This window comes from Crotalus tigris, unplaced genomic scaffold, assembly GCF_016545835.1.
Source record: "Crotalus tigris isolate CLP2741 ecotype Arizona unplaced genomic scaffold, ASM1654583v1 scf7180000018897.258386, whole genome shotgun sequence".
Lineage (NCBI taxonomy): Eukaryota > Metazoa > Chordata > Lepidosauria > Squamata > Viperidae > Crotalus > Crotalus tigris.
In genome coordinates, this window is record NW_024097264.1 from 117,493 (window position 1) to 136,131 (window position 18,639).

The 18,639-nt window shown below is 33.8% G+C and overlaps 1 protein-coding gene across 1 annotated transcript in view; it reads right to left on the bottom strand.

Annotated features, from left to right (window-relative positions):
* Positions 1-18,639, bottom strand: part of LOC120314353 (low-density lipoprotein receptor-related protein 1B-like) — a gene marked incomplete at its 5' end in the record, with an annotated part of 153,267 nt that overhangs the window by 19,766 nt on the left and 114,862 nt on the right. Inside the window, 7 exons of the mRNA XM_039357365.1 lie at positions 411-524; positions 1,860-1,964; positions 6,004-6,178; positions 10,300-10,461; positions 14,514-14,678; positions 15,845-15,970; positions 16,710-16,883. Of these exons, the coding sequence (XP_039213299.1) occupies positions 411-524; positions 1,860-1,964; positions 6,004-6,178; positions 10,300-10,461; positions 14,514-14,678; positions 15,845-15,970; positions 16,710-16,883 (1,021 nt within the window). The remainder of the gene's footprint in view (positions 1-410; positions 525-1,859; positions 1,965-6,003; positions 6,179-10,299; positions 10,462-14,513; positions 14,679-15,844; positions 15,971-16,709; positions 16,884-18,639) is intronic.

Consider the following 18,639-nt stretch of genomic DNA (forward strand, 5'->3'; position numbering starts at 1 on the left):
CACTTCAACAGCTGACAAATTGTCTACTTGTTTTATTAACTAGCATATTTTAGAATTAGAGTGTTTGGTTTTAGAATGGTGTATGATGAATTTGTATATAATTTGCCTTTTCTATAAACATTGTTCTATTTAAAGACAGGGTTATTTTCTAAAGGTCCTGATGTCATATCCTTTCATTATATACTAGTATAATATTTTTGTCTTAATAATAAGACGATGTTACATCCAATGTTGTATCTTTTAATATAGTCATTAGCAAGATTTCAAACAACTACATTTTATTACACAAATGAATCCTGAGATTAAGAAAAAGTTGCGAGATGATATGGATGTACATGATCTGAACCAATGAACTGTGGCCTGAAATGATATCACAAAATGTGCAGCATTAAGTGGAAGGTTAAACCTACTTGCATCTCGGTTCATTAAACGCAGTTAAAGTGCAAATTCCCTCATTCTGACAGTAGTAATCACAAGGGTTCACTTTCTGGTCACAGCGCTGATTTTTAAACCCCACAGAGCATCTGCAGAATTTTAGTAAAATACAGCTAAATAAATAAATATTCTACCTTTTTTTGCTGAATATCTTTTAAATGCAAATACATAGCTGATAAAAAGAACAATAAGCAAATATGCTCCACTCATCATGGTAAGTCTACACTATTAGTGTTCATTAAATCTTACTGATAGCTTGGGAAACAGAGAACTGGCACAGGACTCAACAGAACCAAGTTGATCCCTCTTCTATTATGGCAGACAGCAAGCAGGTGCTTTGCAGTGCCTGATAATTGCTGGCCAGGAGAGATTAAGGACTATCTCTAGCCTTCAAACACCCATGGCTGAATGTTACCTAAATTCTGAATTGATTCAGGTTTCTGACCAATTGAGTACACTGACATTCTATACTTAATAGTGCCCCAATTTATCAGGTTATTATCCAAGACAAAGAAGGGAAGCTAATAATTCCACATGCAGTCACTGCACCCATATTAGAATTATGATCCTGCCCAATGAAGGCAAATATAATCTGTTCTCATGGAAGCACATGTTGCAGTCCTTAATTCTTGAATAATTTGTAATAAACACATTTGTTTATTCATCATCCAGCAATGATGAATTTGGAAGAATATCATTACATCCAAATATCTGACAATCTTTTCTTATAACAGAACAATTATGGATTATTTTAATGAGCACTCTAAGGACAATGACATTGAAATGTTTCACATACATTAAAATTAGGATGCTCATTTTATACTTATTTCATACAGAACCTTTTACAAGAATGAAATGTACTTTTATAATTACCATAATAACACAATTGCAATATATGTTTAAAGAGTACATATCAAAAAGTCACATCATATGGACAACTATGATTTAAGAATTAATTTTAAAATTTGGGTTTTAAAGGCTTCATTAGTACAGTACTATTTCTGCAATCTTGCAAATGTTATTCATAAGCATATTCATAAAATATATATTTATATTTGAACAACAAATAAATATGCCTACATCTCTAAGTATATAATATGTAATAATCAAAATAGATAACATAAAAATAGTATCATGTAGTTAAGGGTGTCACTCTCCTATCCTTGCCATTGACAACTGTCAAAACCAAAACCAAACCTGAAGCAAAATTTCATTATCACAGCATCAGAGAGACTGGACAGCCATTTGTCTGAAATGGTATAGGGTTTCCTGCCTGAGCAGGGAGTTGGACTAGATGACCTCCAAGGTCCCTTCCAACTTTATTATTATTATTATGATCCAACTCTGAAAGAAGAAATTATATTGGCGATGTGGCATTAGGAATCATGGATATAAAGATGTCCAAATTATTTCATGATACTCACAGACAGACAGGTATATTTGTCTCTATATCCAATTGGCAAGTCGCACCATTGTAGCAATAGCCATCACATAATTGGCAGCTGGATGCAATTTTTCCATTTGTGCAGCTATGATTTGTGGGAGGAAAACATGTCATTGTTAACTATGCCACTACTGATGAATGGGGTGCTTCAGTCATTCTATTTTTTTAATAGCATATTAAATTACTTTCCATGGTTAATGAAGAAAGCTATTACAGGCTGCTTAGCTTAACTTAGCATGGTTACTCAATCAGTTGTATATTTGTTATATTGAACAAAGAGAGTTCAGTTATATGTTTGCTATGCTCAACTAATTATGCAGCAAGATCAGAGGCTTTGACTTAGGGAGCAGTTGTTATAATAGATGTTGACAATTTCGTTTTTCAGTACTAGTGACCAGAAACAATAGCTTTACTTACTGTTAATAACTTGACAACTTAAAAGCATGTGTATTTATATAACACAAGATATTTATCTCACTAATAATATTATTGTCAAGGGAGTAGAAATATGAATGATTTCCATCTTTGTTTCTTTGTTCTCTCCCTACTGTTGCCATGCCCCACTGATAGTTTAATAACACAGAAGTAACGAAAATAATTGACCTGCTAGAGAATATTGAATATGATGTGAGGAAGATTAAAATATTTGGAGAAATGGAGGACTTAAAAATAAATAAATAAATAAATAATGACAATATTGACCAAGAATTTGAATGTGGAAGATCTGAAGATATTGGAAATTAAAACTGGTTTTAAAATTGTGAAAATGGTACAGTACTTGGGGCTGATTCTTAGTGATGAAAATTCTAAGTTATATAAAGATAATTATGTTAAAATATGGAAGGAGATAAAGTTTATTTAAACAGATGGGAAAAACTAGATCTGCATTGATAGGAAGGATTTCAGTAATTAAAATGAATATATTACCTAGAATGTTACCAGACTATACCAATATATTAAATATTCTTTTTTTAAAAAGTGGCAGAAAGATATAGTATCTAAATTTATTTGGCAAAATAAAAAAGATTTAAATATAAGTTTTTGCAGGATGCTAAAGAAAGAGGAGGTCTGGGTTAGATTATATTATGATGCTTGTTGTTTGGCATGTTTGAAAGATTGGATAACTTTGAAAAACTTAAAAGTTGTTAGATCTTGAAGGTTCTGACTTGAGATTTGGGTTGTATGCTTACTTGTGATACGACAAAGTAAAAGTTAACCTTGGTTTTAATAATCATATTATTAGGCAATCAGTTAGGCATGTATGGTGGAAATATAAAAGAAAATTGGCTGACAAAGTGCTACTTTGGGTATTATCCCATGAAGCACTACATAGAAAAGAGATGTTATTAGAATGTAAATAGATGACATATCAAGATGTATTGGTATTTGAAAAAGGGGGACTTAAGATAACAAGAGAACAACTACTAAGTGAAGGATTTGTTTGTGATTGGTGTAATTATTATAGATTTTTTGAAAGATTTAAACTTAATAAAAAGTTTTTCTTTTGCAGGAATTAAATCTGAATTGGATATCAAGTTCTGGAGATGACCACTTGATTGCTAAAGTATATAAAATGTTACTTAAGGTGAATTTGGAAGATGAATATGTCAAAGATTGTACGGTAAAATGGACAAATTATTTTGGGTATAATATAATGTTAGCTAAATGGAGAATGTATGGATTAATAGTTTAAAATTTACTTGGAATTATAGTCTGAAAGAATATTTTTATAAAATGATGTATCATTGGTATTTGATCCCAGAGAGGCAAGTAAAAATATATAGAGGGATTTCTAACAAGTGTTGAAAATGTAATCAAAATCCAGGTACATTTTATCGTATGTGGTAGTCTTATAAACATGTTAAAACATACTGGATAAGCATAATAATGATAATGCAGAAAATATTTAAAATATAAATATGAATTAAACCTGAAGCTTTTCTTTTAGGTACTATGCACAAACCAATTGAAAAACAGTTTGAAACACTGTTTCTTTACATGGTGACTGCTGCAAGGATTATACTTGCTAAGCATTGGAAATGAAAATTGATGCCAACTGTTGACTATTGTGATGAGGTTGTGGTATTGGGGAAAGGAAATGGTTTCACGTGCATGAGCCACTTTCACAAATGCAGCTTTACACATGTGTGTGCATGCGTGTGCTCACCCACCACTTCTGTGGCCCGGTTCTGAATGAGTTATTTATTTATTTTTAAAATTTATAAGCCACCCCACTCCGGGAGGACTCTGGGCAGCTAACAATAAAACACATAAAACATAACAAAACAAACAGTACAAGAACAGTCATCCAGGGGTCAGATTTTATAAACCCCAGGCCTGCCGGAAAAGCCAGGTCTTAAGCAGCTTACGGAAAACCAACAGGGTGGGAGCGGTCCTAATCTCCGGGGGGAGCTGGTTCCAAGAGGTGGGTGCCATCACAGAGAAAGCCCTCCTCCGTGGCCCCGCCAAATGGCACTGCTTGGCAGACGGGACCTAAAGGAGGCCCAGCCTGTGGGATCTAACCGGACGAAGGGAACTATGAGGTAGTAGGCGGTCTCGCAAATAGCCTGGCCCTGAGCCATATAGGGCTTTAAAGGTAATAACCAACACCTTGAATTGGACCCGGAGACCAATAGGCAACCAGTGCAGCTCACGGAGGATAGGTGTAACATGGGTGTATTGAGGAGCACCCACTATCACTCGAGCGGCTGCATTCTGGACCAACTGTAGTCTCCGAATACTTTTCAAGGGTAGCCCCATGTAGAGCGCGTTGCAGTAGTCACTGCACTGGTCTGGCACTGGGCCTCAGACTAGGGATTGGGAACCCCTGGACTAGATAACTTTATAAGAGACTGGAAGCCGTGTGGAGACTTTCTATGTGTTAAATACAATAACAGATGGTTAACAGAGGGATTTGAAAATTAGTGTAATAGTTGAGCTAACCTATTGACTTTTTTCCCTTTTTTACATATATGTTGTAGTTAGATTTGGTTGACTTGATTATTAGACAGAGACTTCCTCATCTGAAATATTTATTTAATAAAGTAGTTTTGTTAAATAAGGTTACAACTATTTGTAGACCATGATGTAAGGGGAGGTTTTTTTATCTTTTATTTTCAGAATCCAGCCAGGGTGGATTTTTTATATTTAATGTTTTTATGTTTATGTTTAATGTCAATGTTTATGTTTAATGATAATATTTGGCATTTGAGGTTTTTTTGTACATAAGAATATATTTTTTCTTGTTATTAGTGTTGGATGTTTGTTTTTCTATTTTTCTGTCTTGTATTTTATTCTTGTTCATAAAAGAAGAGAAAACAGAAAAAATAATGAAAAATATACTATACAGCAGATGTGATCTTCATATGCTCTACAATAGCTAATAAGAGGCAACAATTCTAAAATTGAAAGTAATATCAGGCTTATCAGTTTTATTGAAATAAATCTGATATTAACATGAATTTTCTAAAAATGATATTAAAATTTATTCCTGGTAGATTTCACAACAATTTCAAGGAGCAAAGTGCACTGCATAGTGCTCTTGTATATACGTGTGTTTGGAATTACATTTTGATTTTCTCTACCCTTTTAGTTTTCCATTGAAATAAAACTGGCATATACAGATTTTAATTAATTTTTCATGAAAGGCAAAAGATAAATATTTTTATTTACAAATTAATTATTATGGGACATTTACAATATGGATAATGTATAATTAAAATATTTTCCCACAATAATGTCTATGCACATATTTTACAATAGCACAAATGGCTACTGCAAATTGTACATTAAGGCATACTATTCTTATTTCATTAAATCTACTGAATTAATTATAGATATGTAATAGATTTTTGATTAATGGATATATAAAATTTTCTCTTTTTTACCATATTTCTTACAAAGTAGCCTAATTTTCATTTCTATACAAGATTGAATAATAGTTCATTTTATATATTTTAAAATCATCTCATTCTAATTCATATCTGCTCAGTTTAATGTAGTTGCAGACAATGCAAAGTCTTGATCTATCAACAATAATATTGGCTTACCCAATATTTACAGATATATGGAAACTATACATTTCTGGCTATTCAATTACATGATTTATCCCAACTTTAACTTACTTGCACATTATGTCATCGTTTTTCTTGTCTATGATGCACTGACCTCCATGACATTTTACACATTTGTCTGTTTCACATTTTGTGCCTTCATATTGTAGAGGACAGAAACATTCTACATTGCCATCATCAGCAATGATGCAAGATTCAGAATTAACACAATAATGGTGGCAAATATCTGCAATGAATACACACATATACATCCATAAGATGTAATAAAGTTATCTTCTTAAAATCATATTAATAAGCATATTTATAAATTGATTGAATCAATAGCTATTTTAATAACTTATCAAGCAATAAAATAGTTTTTCTTTATAGGACACATATATAGCTGAACTGTACACATGTACACATTTATATTTATTGATTTCAAAGGTATAATCTAATAGATCTATTTAAAAATGTTCAAAATGAGACAAAAATTTCTCAAACATTTTTTAAAAGTCCCTTTTCTCAAATCACAAGGAAGTTCCTTTATGGATTTTTTTTTTTAATATTTGCCATTATTTTTTCCCCTTCCCCAGCTATCCAAGAATGATATCTGATCTAACGCATGTGGAACATACAAAATGAATATCTGATGCCAACACAATTCTTGTTTCACAATTACAAAATAAAACAAAAAGGAAATGAACAAACAAAAACCCCTGAAACAAAATATTTTTAACAGGCATTAACGAACCACTCTTGGAAATCTAAGAAAAAAAATGAATAGATCCTCCCAGTTTGGCAATGCAGTTCTGTAGTGGCTCAGAACATGTGTTACAACTGCAGTTTTCTCAAAATGAGAACATGTCTTTATTCTGTCACCATTATAGCCCTTTCATAGGACAATATTGCAATATCACAACATAAATTATGCCTTTAAAGCACATTTCTTATTACACAATACAATTAGTTCTTTTCTTACAACTATTCATTTAGTGACCATTTGAAGTTACAACAGCACTGAAAAAAGTGACTTATGATCAATTTCACCCTTATAACAGTTGCAGCATTCCCATGGATCACATAATCAAAATTCAGGTGCTTGGCAACTGGCATGTATTTATGACAGTTGCACTGTCCTGGGGTCATGTGATCACCATCTGTAACCTTCCCGCCTGCTTGTGACAAGCAAAGTCAATGGAGGAAACCAGATTTGCTTATTGGCTGCATGATTCACTTAAAAACTGCAATGATTTACTGAATAACCGTAGCAAAAAGGTTGTAAAATGAGACACAACTCACTTAATAACTGCAACTGCCTCGCTTAGCAATGGAAATTTTGGACTCTATTGAAGTCGTAAGTCAAGGACTACCTATATACATGTTAAGAGTTTGCAACTGCAAAGTAATGATCCTGTACTTTTCTAATATTGTCTATCAGAGGAGACATTTCTCCCATTTTTATAAAATCTAAATAACTATCATCCCTTTTTCATATTAGTTCATTAATAGAATTGGGTTATCTAATATATTTCATTATTTTAGATAATATTTTTAGATTTGAAAAGTATCACAATAGTATATAACACAATAAATAACTTTGCACCTTTACTTTTACATTTGAATGAATGAATTTCTTTCTGCCTCTGTTTGCAGAGACTGAAACAATTTGTTTTTAGGTAAGTTTCAGGTAAATATATTTTTCTCTTAATCTGTATGTCCATTTATGCATGATTTATGTGATCTATTATTTTCAGAATTCCAAGCAGCTGATATTAGGATCCATGTTGCTTATTTAACAGAATCGCCAACAATGAAGGATACTCTGTTTTTCAGATATCCAAATTACATTTAATAATTTCCCAAATGGAAGGATGATCAGTTGATTTCAATAAAACTAAATGTGCACAATGCAGATAATTTTTCTTGTTGGTCTCATTATTAAAAGCAATATGATAATATAATACTTTTTACAGGGTTTTCTATATACTCAAATTTTATTATATTAATAAGTAGTAATTTCCGTGATGACATGTCAATTTTTCATATCAAATAGTTGGCTGTTTAAAAGTACAATACCAGATATAAGACAATTCTTGAATTTGGTACTAACCTGGTGCTGAAAAAGAAAAGCAAATGCATCGTGGCTCTTATAAATATATCAACTATCAAATATAGAACAGGATTTTATTTTATATATAAATGAATAAACATTTTGAGGGTTTTTAGTTTATAAAATTCTTAGTGCTCAGTTTGGTTGTTTACTTGCAGATGTTTTATTACCTGATGATGTTACCTACATAACCAAGTTCAGACAGTTCCACGGTTCAGCCCTGAGCTACAGTGTTTATATTTTATTGTATTGAAACTTGAGAATATATCAAGTGAAAATATCTAGCAATTGAACAATTGATAGCAACAACTGGGATCCACTCAGACTAAATTATATCCCTTCAGAAAATCAACTTTGTCACATTCTTGCATGGTGGTGAGATTCATATTTGCCACAGAAAAATCAAAATTAAGTTTGAACACTTGTACTTGTAGCACCAGGGACTGGTGTAGCAACTATAGAACCTGACAGTAAAAACCTAAATGTTAGATGTCTTGGCTTCTAATGTTCTGTAATTCTATGATAAGGCTCTACAGAGACTAAGGCTTTAAGAAAAATTGCAAGTAGGTGCTATAATTGTATTTAGAAGGCTGAAGAAAGCAGACAAGTGGAAACTGACTGAGTTATTCTAGTGCAGTGGTTCTCAACCTGTGGGTCGGGACCCCATTTGGGGTCAAACGACCATTTCACGGGGGTCGCCAAACAACGCAGTCTGCCATTTTTTCCCCCTTTTCCTTAGCTGTGCTACTCCCTTTTATTCTGTTGGCTTTTGAAAGCCAATAGAATAGACTCTCTTGAATAGAGTCTAATTCTATTGGCTTTCAAAAGCCAATAGGAATTGTCCAGGCTGTCTCTGCCCTGCTGAGCCCACCAAAAGTCCCATTCTGCAAACGGTGCTGCACCAATTGAGTAGTCCTCGACTCACGACCGGTTGAGTAGTCCTAGACTTAAGACCGGTTGGGGGTCACGGCATTAAAAAGGTTGAGAACCACTGTTCTAGAATCTTGGCTTCACTAAAATAACCGGGGGGAGGGGGGGAGAGTGATTGAACTTCCTCTTCCTAAATGATCTAAATACACCCACATTTTCTGTGAAGAAAAAAGCTAAGCCTTATATTTCTGTTCATGTTAAAATTTGTCTCAGGCTCGTTATATATAAACCTGTGCATGCATACAGACATGCATGTATACATATACAAACGTGGATATATAAGAATACTGCAACCTCTCCAAACTGTATTACTGAAAATGGAACTGTAACATGTTAGATGAGAACAATGTCAGTGAAACATATTTTATTTTTTTCCAGTACTGTATAATAATAGGGATATATTCCAGATGCTCCATCTAATATATTACTTCCAGATGCTACATCCCATATCTTAACTTTTGAAATGGCTTTAAAATTATGTGTAATTCTATCCTTAGTTTTTTAAAATGCCCCACATTTTTCCTTGCTAATAATTTTCATAACATTTTCCATTAAAGTTTAACAAAAAGCATAAAAATAACCCCGCTGATCTAAAAAATGTTTTTTATCTGAAAAACTAGGGGTCTATATTTTTATACTTTTGTGTTATATTCTTAAGAAATAGGCTATGAGTCACTGATTACCATCAAGAATATTTATATGATTACTTTTAGAGTACTCACTATGAAATTGAAGAACTTCTTGTGTGCCCCCAGAATTCATAATAGCAATGTAATAAAATACCAAATGTCCATAAATTCTTTACAAACATTTTGATTATCCTGGTATCTAATGCCACTTTAAGAAATCATAAATGATCTTATTAATAACTCAGATGACATCAAAATTTAGGTATACAAATGCTGCCATTGAACTTCAAAGAAGTGCTTTGTCTTCACTTTCCCCTTACATATTATTTAAATGTACAGCAAGAGAAGAAGATTTTTTAGATTTATTCATAATTCTATTGTTTGAAACTTCCTTCCCTTCTCTCTCTCATTTTTGGTCTGCACTGCATTAATAAGAAGTTATTAGAATTCATGGTGAAGAAGACTTTTTGTGTGTGCATATGTATTCTCATTTATTCTTCATAAGGGTACACAGCACACCTGGAGTACAGTTCAAAGAATAAGATAGTGTCAGAATGAAAAAGCACTTTTTATACACTTTTTTATATATTCTGGATGTACAGTACAGTATGTTGTCAAATGATTGCTTTTAAAAAGTGAAAAATAGCAATTCAGTTCTGATTTTTGTTAATTATACTCCATTTATTCTGTACTTACAATCTTGACATCGGTCCCCTGTATGTTTAGGCTGACATTGACAGTGGGGCTGATTTCCAGCAGTAACAGTGCACGTTCCTCCATTCTGACAAAAATGATCACAGACTGTTTTATTGCAATTTGGACCTGTAAACCCCAGTGTACAAATGCATGCAGGTCTTCCTACAAGACAAAATGAAATATGTGGTAGGGTAGCTCTACTTATGTACACTTTCTGATTCATACTGATATGTTATAGAATATAGATAAATCAATTGGCATCACATGACATCTATAAATATTTTAAACACATTTACTAGTAATCCTCATTTAGCAATGATAATTTGGAGTGGAAATTGATTGTTAAGCAAAGCAATTATGTTTGTTAGAGACCTGCAAAGGTCATAATTGCAAGGATTGGCCATAAACTTACTTTTTCATCATTGTTATAACTGTAATTGGCTACTGCATGAGGTAGTCAATGAATAAGGACTATATAATTAAAACCCTTGATTTTGCTTTTTATAATTTCTTTAAAATCCATTACAATAATTTGTTTTATCTGAAAATAGCTCATATTATTTTGAGTTTTAATTACATTTTCCATATATATATGTTTCAATTAACAGATGACATTTTCTGTGTTCAGATATTATTTTACCAAATCTGAAAAAAATATACACATTTTAATTAAAGCTATACATAAGATCCACAATGGAATTTCCCAAAACAGTAAACTATAAGAAAACAATGACTAAATCTACAATTTGCCAGTGAAATTTATTCAACTAATTAAAATTTGTGTACAGATAATGAGTTTAAAACTTACAATTCTTTTATCTCAGTTTCTCTGTACCAATCAGCTGTTTGGTGGAGCACCGAACAGCTGAGCCAGCAAATCCAGAAGTTCGCCCGAGTGACGATCTTGCCCCCTCCCCCTCCTGTTAGGGGCTTGACACCTGCACCAGGAGACATGGCAACCCACACAGGCATGCCCTGGGCTGCGGATGTTACCATTATTTTTCTGTGTATAAGACACTGCACTTGTATAACACGCACCTGATTTTTGAACAGGGTGTTTGCAAGAAAAAATAGCGTCTTATACATGGAAAAATACAGTAAGCATTTAAGACTTTTATGCCTGTCCATGGGTATGTTTCCTGCATCTTCTGATTGCTGTTTGAGTTTTTCTTTTTTCTTGTCACTGCCTACCTCATTGTTTGATTTGTTTTCTTGGGATTTGTGATTGGCTTTGGGTTCTAGAGTTCTAGAGATTGGTCACCCTTCCCCCTCAGTTTTAGTTTCAAGCCCTCCTGATGAGTTGGGCCAATCTTTTTCCAAGTACATTTTTGCCTTTTTTTTTGTAAGGTATAGCCCATTACTTGTCAAGAGACCTTCACGTAGGAAATGCAGTTCATGATCCAGGAAACCAAAGTTTTCTTGGTGACACCAACCCTTTAGCCCAGTGATGGCAAACCTTTTAGAGACTGAGTGCCTAAACTGCAACCCAAAACCCACTTATGCATCATTGGGTGCCGGGGGGGGTGGCCCATTGGCTGGGTGTGGCCCATTGGCTGGGCGTTCAATCAATCAATTCCAACTTTGTAAGATCTTTTTTTTCCCCACAAGAAGTTGAAATTGACTGATTGATTGAACCTTTTTTTTTTTGCACACAGCGGTAGAGGCCTAAAGCGAAAAGGTTTTATAAAACCCAGCTGAAGGCCTAGGACTGGGGCAATGGCACACATGCCCACACAGATGGCTCTGAGTGCCGCCTCTGGCACCCGTGCCATAGGTTCGCCACCACTGCTTTAGCCGATGGTTTATTTCTAAAAAAAAAATTCCCTCAAAAGGTGTTGGCCTTTTGTTGGGAATACTGATGAGAACATTATTTATGCTCCTAGCTTCTTAACTTTATTGCCTAGTTGTTTGTAATCTCTTACTATTGTACTCAGGTTGTTTGTTGTGTCATTCGTCCCAATGTGGTGGAGGAGGAAGGGGTAGTAATCTGTAGGCCTAGTTAGAACCTGGTTAGGTTCTCAGCCACATCTTTGATTTTTGCTCCAGGGAGATAACATATCTCCCTGGATTTTATATTTGATCTGCAGATGGATAGTTTTGTTCCTTTGAGGATAGAATCTCCTATTACCAACACTCTCCTTTCTTTTTTTTGGGGGGGGGGCAGCTACAGTCTTGCTTTTCTGATTATCTCAGCTGTGTTTGTTGATGTGACTTTTTACGGGATATTTGAAGTTGTTTCCTTGCTAGGTGTCTTCATGTCTTCTTTGAGGGAGGGGGTTGTGAGTCTGCGTGTTTCCATCTAAGGGGAGAAATTGATTGCTCAGTTTTAATAGGGCTACTTCTGGTTGGGTAGGATTGGTAGAAGGGGTTTATTTGTTGTATGTCGTTTCTTTCTTTGAGTATTATGTTTCCTTCTGTGTGTGACATACCTCCATTTGTCTTCCTCCAATGGTTTATCAGTAGGGTCAAATCCTCTGAGAGTTATTTGTTTGTTATTTGGTTCAGTTTGGGTGGAACTTTCTTTCATTCGTTAGGTTTTGGCTAGAATTGCCTCTAAGTTCCTAACTTTTTCCTGTAGTAGTTCACATAATTTGCACCTAATGCATGTATAGTTTGGGTGTTCTTTTGGCATGAGCACATACATGGAACATGTATTGCATACCATAATAGTATCAGTCACTTGTTCCATAAGTCTGTTGTTTGAAATTCCCTCTTTTTGGTTGGTGGATGTGCTTTGCTGTTAGCCTTGTTTCTAGCTTCTTTGCTCTGGGTAATTATGCCTATTTTTCTATCCTTTTTTCTGCCTTTGTGTTACCTTGTTATTTATTTAACCTTCTTACTATTGTGTTAGTTTTATTTAGCCTCCTTACGTGCCCAATGCAGTACAGCTTTAAGTGCAAATACTATACCCAAATCATCCTACAACCTTTATTGGGCAGCCAATATAGTTAACAGGATATCAATGAAATATACTCTCACAATCATTTAGTAAACTAAGGGGAAACTGAGTGGGGTGGCATGTATTTCAGCTCTCTTTTAAGATAATCTAAGAGCATAACCCATTACACAAAATCAACTACCAATACAGGAATATTTTATCAGTCAACTTTTGCCCTATTCTACAGGTAGTGACTATGGTAGTAACCTCTGCAGTATGTTCTCTACCTAAAAGATTAAAAGTTGCATCAAATGTGGATGGGACTTACAAAGAGTTTTTCACATCTCAGCCATTTTTGAGGATCCTCATCCTGCTATCTAATAGGCACTCATTCTTTATTACAATTCTTTCCAAAAGCACTAATCTGCTGTGAAGAATAATCTTTTCTATTACCATTATAAGAGATCATATAGCTGTCCTCATTTCTTCTCATTTAATGTTCTGACATAGTTATCTGTATCCTGGAGTTAAATATATGTTAAAAAGAACTGCAGTCTCATGTTATGTTTTAATGATTGTTGAGCACATTCAGCTTATTAGACAATCTCACTCTGCTTTTTTTGTCTGCACTGAGTTGCTGAATATGCCAGGTTAATCAGCTTCTAAGAAACAATTTCATGTGTGTTTAATATTATGAGACACATTTGAAGAGATGTAGAAACACCATATTGTTCTTCAAGTTCAATACCTCAATTTGTTACTTTAGGTGAGAGTGACTTTAAAATTAGCTATACTGGTCCCTCATGACTCATTTGGCATTAATAGCAGGCTAACATTTTCATCACGGAACACAGAAATATTAAATCAAATAAAAATCTGCAAAAATAATGTAAAATTATCTAACATAAATTATGGAACAGATAGCTAGATTAGAATGATCTATTGATCAGAACTATGCAAATTTTGAGGAATAATTGTAAATCCTTGGAAATTTCTCATTTATGTTTATAGTTGGTAAGAGGAAAAATGAGTGCCTGAAATGCAGTTCCTCTGTCAAATCTGCCATATACTCCTTGACACTGGACATGAGGTTTCTACACTCTCACACTGCAGGGAAAACAAGGAAGCCATTCCCAGCAAATTTTCTACATGTCACTATCATTTTTTTCTACAAGAAAATCAAAATCATATGGGTTTTAGTGCTTTATGCTTTAGTCATAATAGTCCTAGAAATTTTAATGGTTAATAGTAATGATATAACTACAGAATAACTGTTTTCCATTGCCTACAATAAATAAATATATAAATAGAGAAAATTCAAAAAAAAAATATTTACCAAGAACTGAAGCTATGCATGTTCCTCCATTCTGACAATAATTGTTACAATGGTTAATTTCACATCTGTCTCCTGAATAACTTGGCCAACAATAACATCTTTGGTCACCTTTTTCATTTATAACACATCTACCTCCATTTTCACAAGCCAGCTTACAAGTCTCATCTGTACTTAAGATATAAACACAAAGGTCATGACAGGAGATGATTATCATTATCATTGTTCATCCAGGAAATGAAATTAAAAAGCCAGAATAAACAAACTGCTAGCATAGAAGAGCATTAATGGATTCAAGATCCCTTGCAGCCATCCAGTCTTGTTTGCTGCTCAGAATTCATATGAACAACATATTCAGCTGAATTTTTCAGCTCAAGGCCTTGCTACTAGTAGAGTTCTGCAATACACTCAACTGAATAAGTCATACAGTACAGCACATTGGTATAAGCAAAACATCATTCTTGAAGCACTGAAGTAGCACTAACCTCCAATAACCTTCACATAGTTCCTTTGAAGTCACTCCTAGGTCCTCTGAATTAACGTTCTACATATGCAGGTAACACTTCAATTGGAATTAGTGGCAAAAAGAATGGTTATGGGGAACTGGCATGCTGAGCTGTGAAAGTTCCCAAGCTTTCGAGTATTAAAGTATTAAAGCTATGAATATAAGTGTTTTGTTTGTGCCAGTTTTCTTTCTAAATTCAAATCTAATCTTAGTGTAATTGGTACAGCAGATTGGTGCATGGATGTTGAATTAAAATGTTGTAGCAGCATCATAATAAAAGTAGATTTTTCCAAAATTGATAATGTCCAGATGTACAGGATATGCAACTCCCAATTGTCATATTAGTAAACTGCAATATTTATTTCTTTGCCAACTTCGTGTCTTTATATTTATATGTGGAAACTGATGTGGTTATTGTTATCATTGTTGTGATTCAGTTGATTGGTTTTAACCTCGCTATGGATGTTTTGTTTATGTAACCTGTAAGCTGCTTCAAGGTTTTTGATTGTAGGAGAGCAAACCTATAGTATATAAATAAATAACAGAATTGAGAGGTGCTGTTGTCATTTAAAATATGTAAACTTAGTGAGAGGGAACTTCAGATCATAGAATACAACTTTTAGGTAGATTTAACTTTAAAAGCCAAGAATTTAGAAGTCAAGTACTAATCAGAATGAATATCATTTTGCATTTTTACTTTATTCAAATGTATTCATTTACTTAGATTTCAGACATTGAAAGAAATATAAAAATAGAGAATTTAGCATTATTTACTCATCTACAATTACTTCAAATAAGAATAAGTTCTTAAACAACTGTCAATGCCCACCTAATATGTTCAAATCACTGCATTTTCCATTAAACATTGCCTTTCCTTCTGGACATATGCAAGCTGCACCTGAAGGATTGAGTAAACACAGGAACTCACAGGTTAACTGCAGACAAGGATTGAGAGCTATTTGGAAGGAGAAAAGAAAGAAGCATAATATGGATTATTTTTCAAATAAATAATGAATTAAGAAGCAAGGCCCTTACATTATAGACCAGTGTTTCCCAAACTTGACAATTTTAAGGCATGAGGACTTCAACTCCCAGAATTCCACAGCCAGCAATGCTGGCTGTGGAATTCTGGGAGTTGAAGTCCACATGCCTTAAAATTGTCAAGTTTGGGAAACACTGGTATAGACATTAGATTTAGCCCTGAGCCGGTCCCTCAATCTCATTAATACAAGAAAAGAGAACAACTTCAAACAAATCCTGATCCTCTGTTTTCAAAGACATAAATGGATTTTCAGACAAGAAGTGGTAAGCAATTTGATCTCCTATAGGTTATGGGAGCCATAAACTCAAATACAAGAAACAGTTTCAGGTAGTGGTTAAGACTTTAGATTAGAAACTGGGAGAATTATGAAGCCAGATGGGTGATCCTGAAACAGTCACTCCCTAGGAGGGAGGCAATTGCAAAACATTTCTGAAAGATTTTGCCAAGAAAATGGCAGGGATTACTTCAGGCATCACCAAAAATCTTATTCCTAATGCTATCCCAAGTTCTCCCAAATAGCTTATTTACTAAGTCCCTAAAGTCTTATGTGCACGGGAAGGGGTGAGTAAGTTATATACAGTATTTACTTTGTACGCTATTTTGAATAATAAAATATTTTATTTTTTTCCTGAAAGTAATAAAATATACTCACAGTGTATTTGTTTGTAGCGATGTGAAATCAAGGTACTTTTTGTTTTATCAGTCTCCAAGTTCAAATATTCTACAGTACCATGGCCAAATTTTTGCACTCTAAATGCACCATTTTTAGGTCCAGCTCCATATATATAGTTCTCAAAAATATCAATTCTATGAGGATGTAGTAAGCCTTAAATAAGTAAAAAGAAATACACATTTCAGTTTTGATGTGACATTTCTGTATCAACATATAAACAAATGTAATTATACTATAGCATTCATTATTCAGTATTTTTAGTGTGCAAAGCAACAAAAAGGAAGGGTAAAGCTTTTATACTTCTATTCATTTATATTTTCTTTCTTCTGAACAGAAAGTTCTTATCAACAGAACACATGGAGAATCTGAATTACTTTTTACATTACAGAAAGTTTCCTCAACTAAAATAATTCAAATAGAAAAGGTATTAATTGTTATCATTTTCTAATACATATGCAGAGGCATCAAAAATACCAAATCTATAAACCTTACAATAAAAAGTAATCCTTTGTCCCTTTATTCATTGACTTCAATTTGGTTGGAAATTTTTAAAAAACTCTAGGAGAAAACCAGATCTTGGGGATATGCATATGCACATGCACACACAGACACAGACACACACACAGACTCCATATATATATATATATATATATATATATATATATATATATATATATATATATATATGGAGTGGACATAAAAAAAAACTTACACACCCCAATTAAAATGCCAGGCTTTTGAGAAGTAAAAAAAATCAGACCAAAATAAACCACTTCAGTTTTTTTTTCCAGCTTTAATACAACATATAAACTGTACAATTCAACTGAAAAATGAATACACATTACCAGTAGGGGTCCTTAGGCAAAGACTCCTTAACACTTCACCTGCCTACCTCAGATATGAGAGTCACAAACTAGGAGAGTCATAATGGCTCAGATGATGCCTAGAAGTATCAGAAGGTCTATATCAGATGTTGGGGAACCAAGACAATCTGACAATAAATAGGTTATTGGAACAAACCATGAATAAACAAAACAAAAGGATCTGGAATTGATGGAATGCTACTACAACAGCAGATGTAATGAGATGTGATATATGAAGCATAGGAAGAAAACCTACATCTACACAAACTGAGAAACAGCCAGTGACCCAAGCTTCAGCATAGTGAAGAGAAAGCTGTTCTGACAACTAGATAGGCTAATTATACATTACATCCTGAACTCAAGGAAACCCAGAAGAACAAGTATATGTGCGGCCAATGCCTAAAAGTGGAATGACATTGCCACTCCCTATATTACAAAACACATAAGTTTATATGAGGCATAAGATCATGGATAAACAGGAGGTCTTCTAGTCCAATACGCTGCTCAGGCAAGAGCCCCTATGCCATTCTGGACAAAAGGCTGTCTAATGTTTCCTTAAGAACCTCCAGTTATCTTAATTTATTTTGCTTATTTGTAAATTTAAAATTTATAAACTAGCTAAACAATAAATCATCACGACCGATTACTAATGCTGAGTGGAGAAATATATTCAGATAGTATACCTGAAAATGCCAAAAGAGCCTCACAACAATCTTTAGTAACGCAAACCAATAAATTGTATACATTACAGCCTCAAGGTAAGAAAATGAGGTTAGATGCTAAGATCAAGGCAACTTGGAGAGAAGTTAGTAAGCTGGTGGAACTACTTGGCTACTGAAAACAAATATTAGCTCCTGTTTCCATGTGAAGCCCTAGAGACTGCTAAACAAGGTCTTAGAGCACTGGCTACTAGGTTAAGGAGATATATTAGAGAAGCAGAGATCAAGAAGATAAATGTCTTGTTCTCCAAAGAACCAACTAAAACATAATCCCAACTGCAATGCAACAATACAGAAACAGCAGAGACACAAATAGTAGAAACTGAA